At 31.1% G+C, this 9941-nt stretch overlaps 1 protein-coding gene across 1 annotated transcript in view; it reads left to right on the forward strand.

Annotated features, from left to right (window-relative positions):
- The window catches only part of LOC134697839 (GRIP and coiled-coil domain-containing protein 2-like), a 65155-nt gene extending 55527 nt beyond the window's left edge, over positions 1-9628 (forward strand). The window contains exons 29-34 of the mRNA XM_063560125.1: positions 1254-1427; positions 2128-2235; positions 3399-3594; positions 7507-7593; positions 8181-8273; positions 9035-9628. Of these exons, the coding sequence (XP_063416195.1) occupies positions 1254-1427; positions 2128-2235; positions 3399-3594; positions 7507-7593; positions 8181-8273; positions 9035-9310 (934 nt within the window). The 3' untranslated portion in view covers positions 9311-9628. The remainder of the gene's footprint in view (positions 1-1253; positions 1428-2127; positions 2236-3398; positions 3595-7506; positions 7594-8180; positions 8274-9034) is intronic.
- Positions 9629-9941: the final 313 nt, after the last annotated feature.

Here is a 9941-nt window from a genome sequence, read left to right on the forward strand (position 1 = left end):
GTTATAAAATCTTTGTGTATTAAGTTTAGGAATCTTCATGGTTGAAAATTTAATGATGGAGGAACTTTCATCATGACGAAATTACTTAATGAGATTGAAAGTATTTTATACTCCTATGTAAGGAATGGTAATAGCAATATTTTTGTGTCTTCTTATCTTAAACTAGAACACACCCGTGATATCGCGGGTCCGTGACTGAATTAGAATATATAACTATGCGCAAGCCTTATTTTAGTATTAGTATTGTCATCTGATAAAGTCATGCCGATTATAAGATACAGAGTTTTCCGTCTGCTTTCAAATCTATCTGTTTGAACATGTCAAACTGGAACTTATCAATTATTGGTAATATTAATTATTTGGAAAACAAAAGGTCCTGGAATGGAGTATTTTTTAATCAACAGCATTGTCCTATATTAGTTATAAATAAAGTTGAATTCTTTGATTCGCTGTTTTACGTCATGCCCGCTAACAAATTGAAAACTGTACCTATACGCCTTATTTTTAGTCCAGATTTTTAATATTCGTATTGTTATCTTAGAAAGTCTTACTGATTAAAATACTACAATAGGTAACAATTTGACCTTTGATTATGACCCGTGTATATAGCATATTAATCCTGAATACACCGTTTGTTGGTGCGCCTGTCAGATGCGGAACGTACAGATAAGGTAATAGGTAACAGGTGAATATACTATTGGTATCGGTATCGGACTCGACCTGGAACTTCTTAATAATTGGCAATATTAATTACGTGGAAAACAAAAGGGCCTGGAGTGGTGTAATTTTTAATCTACACCTTTGTACTATATTAGTTATATATAAAGTTGAATTCTTTGATTCGTCGTTTTTATGTGATGACGGCTGACAAATTAGACCTCGTAATTTTAGTATTATAGATATCAGTTGGTTTCATGAAAATAAATGAAATAGTTTGTCCTGAGTTTAGATCAATGATAAGAAAATAAGAATTTTCTATTTTAGTATAAATCATGACAAGGAAGGGTTTAAAGAATATTCACAAATTTTCTAATGTTTCATATTACTGAATAAGATATTGTGTTCCTTTTCACCAATGACAGAAAATGCTTCATTGAAAAGGGCCTTTTTGCTAAGAATTGCTTTAATGGTGAGTTAGTTTTCTACATTTGCATCTTTCGATCACTCAGTAGATATACAGTTATATAATGACTATATGTGTTAAAGTATAATTAACATTTCTTTTCAAGATATATTTTCTATCTGATATTTAGATGCAGACACAAGGATGGCTTATTGCAAAAAGCAGATTCAAATGCACAAAAGATGAAAAAGGATCATCAGGAATTGCAGACTCAAATGATTTCTCAAAAACAGAATTATGACACACTTAAAAATAAACTTGAATCCTTTAAGGACAAGAATATAGAACTTGAGGACAGACTGAGGTACACATTATGGTTTACAAATACAAATTTATGATTCCTATTGTACATACTTAAAAAGTTTATTTGAGAAATATATATACCCATATGTTATTTATCTGTCTTGAATATCAGTCCTAATAACTAATAACTTGATAACTCTTGATCTATAACAAAACATAGAAAAATATCAAGTTAAAAACAGTGGCCAAAACATTTTGGTTTTAGCAAGTATAGACTTTGTAGTATTTTAATCAAACCTTAAGATAGCCATTATTCCTTCCCAATTTTTACTTGACTGAAAAGTCTTTAATAATGAGGTAATGGAAATTAAAGGACATTATTTAAAACGAAATAGTTTGGTTTCAAGTCTAAACTACCTTGCTCTTATCAATATTTTTACCTATACATTTAAAAGAACTTATGATTTTTAAATTTGAAGAAATGAAATTCTCAAAAGCAAGTTCAATTATAGAATATAAAAAAAATAAAACACTTGAAAAAAACCCAACCACCTCTATGGTGAAATATACACCTCTGAGGAGCCAAAAATGTCTAGAATTATAATTTTTCCTTAACATGATTTTAATGTTTATATGACCAAGAAAGTAATTTATAAATTTATATTTTAAGGCGAGGTGGTATAGTTGCTAAAGAAACAAATATTCACCAGTTATCAATGTAGATGTATTTTATCTTATACATGTATAATTATGTGTTACAGACGGCGTTCTCCTGTAGTAGTTGCTGAACCAAAGAATTGCCAAAACTGCTTTAAGTATAGAAATGATATATCTGATCTAAAGAGGGAAATCAATGACTTAAGGGACAGGTAAGAAATAAAATTGATCTTTGTTACAGCCTATTTCATTGAGTGTGTAGCCAAATTTTAATACCTTTGGTTAGCTTGCTTGTTAGCTGAACAGAAAGTCATTATTAGGTCAGGTATAAGCCCTCCTTTCAATGTAGCCTAGTCCAACAGATAGATAGATTGGTTATCTGTTGGACTAGTCTACTTTTAAAGGAGGGTAGTTAACTTGACCTAAGAATGACTTCACAGTTCAGATTACAAGCAAGCTAACTAAAGATATTGCCTTTGGCTTCACACTCAATGAAATCGGCTGTTAAATTATCCATTTGAAATATTAAATGATCAAGTACAACAAATTTAATATTAAAGGATACTATTCTGCTGTTGTATTTCTATTTCTGCTGTATCAGAATATCTGGTTGACTGAAATGCCAGACTAAGTTTTGTTTTCTGGTTTACATTTATTACCTTGTTATGCTCAGCATAGAGGAGTTACGTTCTACAGTCTGTGCATCCGTTTGTTTGTTTGTCTGTCTGTCCAGCTTCAGTTTAAAGTTTTTTTTGGGTAAAGGTAGTTCTTGATTGAACTTGAACTTTCTAATTTTCAAGTCAAATTAGAGTTTTGACCCCAATTTCACGGTCCACCTAACATAGAAAATGATAGTTAGAGTAGTGCATCAGTGTACTATGGATACATATTTCCATTTATTTTCTCCCATTTTATAGTTGCTTATATTGTATAGAAGGATATCAGTATGAACTGTTGTTTTTTTTCACATTTGTCACATTCTTGCATAACTGATGAAGGTAGTTGGATTCAAAGTGGTGCAGTTCCCACTTTTTTAAGCATGTAAAATTTAGTCAAGCCATTTTGAATGAATGTATATTGAAAAGATAAAGTTTTCTTTGTTTTGTTTTGATTTTTTTTTTTTTTTTTTTATCAAAGCACAAAAAAAACAAGTTTTTGTGTGAAGTATAACTAGTACTGCCAAAGACAGATAAACCGGAAAAAAGTATCTTTTGTTAAGTGGCAAGATGAGAAGGAACAAGTATCTGTGTTTGATTTCAAATACTTATTTTTACCTCAGTAATAAATTGTTGTCATAGTAAACTGTTGAAGAAGACGAATTCTGCTATCGGTATGCTTATTTATATAGGGTAAAATAAGCTCTTTTCCATTTCAGACTAAGTGAGGCTGCTGGCAATAAGCTCAGAGATAACAATCCAAACATTGCAGACTTGAGTGATATGAACCGTCCAACTTCATTAGCAGAGAAATTCTCATCATTGTACACAGATGAATACACAGATGCTATGGAAGTTATTGAAGACGCTATGGATGAGGCAGCTTCCGTCAAGGTCATGCTTGATTGGTTAAAGGTACTATGATAGCTTTTTGAATATAATTAGCACACAAAAGTGCAAAAAATCACTGCCCCTGAAAAATTAGTCTATCACTACATTTAGTAATTAAAATTCTTGCTTACTAAAGGTTTGCAAATGACATGTGTGTGGTATGGGATTTAAAAAAAATTGAAGGAAAGACTGTAAAAAACTATGAAGAAATAGCAAAATATATGTGGTACACACTGAATAACCCGTGTAGCTGGTTATTCTAAAGTGTGCACCACATTTTTCATGTTATTTCGAGTAAACAGAAACCATATGACAGTAATTTCTTATAATTTGATTTTAGAATTCGTCACAGTCAAATGACAAAATTATGTTTATGAGCTGATAGACAAAACACTGTCAGCCAATCAGAAGACATGTTACATCCAAAATGTAAATTATTTTCAAATATATCTAAAGCACTGTGCAATGGTGCAGAGGTAATCAATGGTAATATATCAATTGGTCGAAATTCATATGTCTATTAATCATAAATGTTCATCTTCTGTAAAATCTGTATGTGACCTTTTTTTCTAATGGGTATGATAAAATGAATGCCTCTGTTAAATTGCTATATTTATTGTGTTTGAATCTATAAAATGACCCTGCAATTCAAATTCAAATAATCAGTACAAAGAAAGATAACTCTATTCATTCTAGATGACAATATCAATAATAAAATACTCAAATAATTCCTCTTGGACAAATTTTTTCTTCTTCATATTATTGACTTATAAAACTGCAAAAAGAAAATGATAACCATATACAATTATGGCCCGTTGAAAAGGTGAATATCCATAATTGTCAACACGAGAAGGTTATTTCATTGAGGGCGCAGCCTGAAGTGAAATAACTTTTAAGGGTTGACAATTTTGGATATACATCGCTTCTAAGGGGCCACAATTGTTTTATTATACTGAACTTACAGTGAAAGGGCATTTTGAATCACTGTAAAAGCACTTACCATTAATACTTCAGTCAGTAACAAACACAAGTTGACGTTCAAAAATACATGTAATTTGTGTCTGAAAATTCTTGTATGTACAACAAAGGTAGATTCTTTTTGTAAAATATTGATGGCCCTGAAAAGGACCGGTATTAGGGATATCATCAGCACAAGATGAACGTCAAAAGCCTTATTTCTTCTTCTCTTGATCAATCACTCAATGGGCTTCCTGTAACTTGAAAATTGCAATTTTGTTTATTTACATCTGTGACATTATTTTCATGGGTATACAACCCCCCTTAAACCTGTGTCACTAGTTCAACAGAACACCATGAATAGACTGTACAATACAGTAAAAAAAAAGGATTGATAGCAACAGGGTTGGCAAAGTATTACCCGCCCAGGAATTCCCGGGTGGGAAAACCCGGGTTTTCCCGGGCTGGGCAATACTCCCAGAAATAGGTAAAAGTGGCCAATACTGGGCAATATGATTTTCTATGCTTATTTTAACACTAAATAGTAAAGACTGGGTACAGTTTCATAGTATAACAGCTAAATATATACTTTTTATACAGATAACCATTGACTGTCATTTCTAGAAGATTGAAATATCAAATTCATTCTCTTCTCTATTAATTCTATATGTAGGCAGAACAGAAGATTTGTACATTTAAGATACCTTTTTAATTACCAAACATTATTTTAATAATCTAAACTTTGAAACATGCATTTAATTGCAGTGTTTAAGTGAATTGTTAATTTTATTTGTTACATTCATATTGCTAAATAAACACCCTAAGGGGTCATGACAATAAAACTTATAGAATTATAAGGGCTGATTATTGTTACATAAACAAATCTGTGTTCTAATCTGAATAATTACTAATTGATTAGTGACATTATTTAAATGTAATTTTTCTTACAATTAAGTAATTGTTAATTCTTAAATTAGGAGTTATATTTATTTGAAAGAAAAAAATGTTTTGCTTTATATTTACGGTTTGCCAATCTAGACAAATGCTAGACAAACAAAATAGGGTATACATATCTTATTTAATGTATTATTTTCGTGTTTATCACTGAATCCTCTTTAAAATTCAGACAAGTATTTTATATTACCCAGTATTGCCCAGTATTACCCACTAAAACCCAGTAAAACCCGGGTTTTCCCAGTATTTCCCACTGGGCTGGGCAATACTCATAAAACCCGGGTTTTTGCCAACCCTGAATAGCAACAAACGAGAACCACTCAAACAGGATCCAGTCTGGCACATATAGAAAATTGGCTTATTGGACATTTCTCAATATTGCATTATATACTTTTATGCACAAGACAGTAGACAATGTGCTCTTGATGCAGCTTCCTATTTAAACATGAAAATAAGTCTCTAAGTTGATGTTATAAATTGATGAATATCAGAATGAAAACAATCAGAATTTACATGACTATAAATAGGTTGAGACGGGGTTGATGTATAAGTATTGCCTGCATCGCATGCTTCTCCAATCATACATAATACTTTTAGATATTTGGATGATATTTTGGCTCTCAATAATGACGACTTCAGTATGTATATTAATGAAATTTATCCTGGTGAACTCACTTTAAATAAAGCTAATACTAACAATGACCACTGCCCTTTCCTCGATCTTGATATCTATATCACTAACGGAAAGCTGAATACTAAAATTTATAATAAAAGGGATGATTTTTCATTTCCTATCGTTAATTATCCGTTTTTAGATGGTGACGTTCCCTTGTCACCATCTTACGGTGTTTATATATCTCAACTTGTACGATTCGCTCGTGTATGTAACAATGTTTTAGATTTTAACGAGAGAAATTTATGTATTACTGAAAAATTATTACACCAGGGTTTTCGATATCACAAACTAGTCAAAACATTTACTAAATTTTATCATCGGTATAAAGACATCATTCGTAAATATAGCTCAACATGCAGACTTTTTATACGTTCAGGTATTTCACATCCAATTTTTTATGGAAATATTCTTTATAAAGCACAAAGGTGTCAGTATTCACCTCATAAACTTACAAAACCTTTGAATAGACTTATTAAGAAGGGATATAATTACGATACTGTTGTCAAGTCATTAAAGATTGCATATTTTGGCGTTAATATTGAGTCACTGATAAGGTCTTTGCGTCGGAACTAAACACATTTATTCTAAAAACTGTTGTTGGCATGACACGGGTTATGTTCTTCTCATATATGTTATGATGGTATGATACTAAACCCCTTACGGGAAGGATTGTGCCTGATGTTCATATGATGAAATCATAATCTTTCAGTCAGTTTAATTGAAGTCTGGAGCTGGCATGTCAGTTAACTGCTAGTAGTCTGTTGTTATTTATGTATTATTGTCATTTTGTTTATTTTCTTTGGTTACATCTTCTGACATCAGACTCGGACTTCTCTTGAACTGAATTTTAATGTGCGTATTGTTATGCTTTTACTTTTCTACACTGGTTAGAGGTATAGGGGGAGGGTTGAGATCTCACAAACATGTTTAACCCCGCCGCATTTTTGCGCCTGTCCCAAGTCAGGAGCCTCTGGCCTTTGTTAGTCTTGTATTATTTAAATTTTAGTTTCTTGTGTACAATTTGGAAATTAGTATGGCGTTCATTATCACTGAACTAGTATATATTTGTTTAGGGGCCAGCTGAAGGACGCCTCCGGGTGCGGGAATTTCTCGCTACATTGAAGACCTGTTGGTGACCTTCTGCTGTTGTGTTTTTTTATTTTGGTCGGGTTGTTGTCTCTTTGACACATTCCCCATTTCCATTCTCAATTTTATATTCAAAGTCCTATTCAAAGGCAAGTGTAGAAGCCAAGTAGAAAATAAAGAATAGGCATGGTATCTATATATATGTTATTACACATTGAGACTATTTTAAACTGTATTTATTTATATGTATTTTATTTTAACAGAAATGTTATGAATGGTGTCAAAGATTAGCCAAGGAACAAAGAGAAACCCTGATAAACAGATCTATTGGATTTATGCAGGAACATGGTGTATGTACAAATTTAATAATATTTATTTTGTATAAGGATGTACTTAGGTGAACATAAGAAAATCTAGAATTTAAAATTGATAAATATTAGTCAGAAAAGCATAAGTTGAGGAACAAAATAAGCTAAAAATATTGATAGGTTATGGAGCTCCTTTTCCAGGTAATAGATTTTTTTGTAAACGGTTGGAAAAGACTGAATAGAACTTTTACCTTATATTTGCATTGATATTATTTAAGTCTCTAATTGGGAGAAAATAAATTAAGTATCTGCTTAAATTTTTGTAAAATACATTTTATGAACTATTGAAGTCTTCTTATATGAATAGGAAAATGGATGTCAAGGGCCAAACTATTTTACTCTGTCTTGAAGGGGGGAAAACAAGGAGTCCAAATATCTGACACAAATTCCTAAACCTCACATGCATAAGTACATACTTAAATACGACCAATTCAAACTGCTTTAGCTCAAACTCAAAATGTTATATCATTGTAAATTGCCATTATATTTAAATTTTGCTTCATTGGATTTTAATCCTAAATGATACAATTTACTAAGATTGACTAATGCATTAATCTTTTTAATTTCAGGGACAGAAAGTAGTTTTATCTGACAGATGTCTTATTTTCGTGAAGGAGTTTCAGAAGAAAATAGCAGTAGAGAGTTTGGCAGTTGTTGGACAAGTAAATTATATAACTTTTTTTTTTTTTTAGCAGACTGTATGCATGTTTAGTTTTTGCATATATACAATCCTAACTTCATCATAAATACATAGGGCTAAGGTTAAGTTATCTAGGAAGTTCATGTATGGTCAACTAGTCTGGTAACACTGGGGATATGTGTTTAAAGCCTGATTATATGCATGCCTACTTAAAATCAGATTTTTATTGACTAGGATTCTCAGTTTTTATCTGTATTGCTATTTTTTAGTTAGTGATGAGTCTTTCTATAAATCATTTTCTAGAAAGGCAACTGTATTAGCTGTTCAATATTAAAAATTATTTTTATAAAATGTACCTTTAAAACATTTGGGTCTCTGGTGGAAAGTGTAGTTTTCTCATTATCAAACTTTCCTCATTTTTTTTTTTTTTAATTTAAAGAAATTAAATTAAATAATTCGCAAGTGCACATTACATGTAACTTGAACCTTCAAAAAACTGTGTTTTGAATGATTTGATAGTGATCTGTGAAAATACTGTTTTGGATGTAAGATTAAAACAGTTAGAAGAATAGGGGAAAAAAGTAAAATCACAAAAATACTGAACTTAGAAGAAAATCAATTTCGGAAAATCCATAATCACATGGCAAAATCAAATAAAAAATTGCATAAAAAACGAATGGACAAGAACTGTCCAAGGGGATGATTTATGTCAAAATCAGCATTAATTTCTTAATACTCTTTACTATTAAAAAATGCAGTACAAACATTTTTTCCTACTTACAGATATGCCATGTGAAGAGTGTTACACAACAAACTTTATCCAGTGAGAACTACATTGTAAAATATATCAAGAAATGTTCTGAACTTTGTTGGATGATGCAGATATCAGATCCACCTCTGTATTTAAATTTTGATGTGAATTCAGGAGAAAACTTAAACAAAAATGACTACAATGTATTTACAAAAAGTGGCAGCAAAATTGATTATTTAGTGTGGCCTGTTTTATATCTACACAAAACTGGACCAATGTTGGCTAAAGGTGTGGCACAAGGAAAATAACTGATGATGTGATAACATTTGTAGATTTTTAGGATTTTATAATAATGAATGATAAATGTTTGTGGGGAAAAGTTATAAATAAAGAGGGTTGCCATCCATCAAAATAATGTTTAACACATGAAAGTTACTGATTATACAAATTATACATGATTGATAAAGTAGAAAGAAAAAAAGGGAAGGGAAAATCAAATTAGACATGAGAATTCAAAGATTTAATTTTGAAATTACTGGTGTGTTTCAAAATTAATTATTGAAATGACATTTACATTTGATAGTAATTGAATAATGTATAGAAATCTAATCAGTGTATGCTAAAGGTAGGGCTGCCACTAGCGGGTTACTTGGTAAATTATTTTACATTCCTTTTCAAGTTGTTTTGGAATTCAATTAGTACCTTTTAGAAAATCTTTTTATGATATTAATATGAAGCATATTTGTCGTAATCATTGATACTGAGTTTGATTTTTTATGTTCTAGTTTGCAAGTTAAAAATTGGTAAAAAAACATGTCAACCTATCTGGACATAGTTTTCTGTCTCAAAGCTTGTATGAGGGTGGGCAGGACCTTTTTTCGGGACATCAGGTTAGGTGTTTTTAAGCTGGGGATTTCAGGATCTGGGAATTCCCTTTTC

Source organism: Mytilus trossulus, chromosome 14 (assembly GCF_036588685.1).
Source record: "Mytilus trossulus isolate FHL-02 chromosome 14, PNRI_Mtr1.1.1.hap1, whole genome shotgun sequence".
Lineage (NCBI taxonomy): Eukaryota > Metazoa > Mollusca > Bivalvia > Mytilida > Mytilidae > Mytilus > Mytilus trossulus.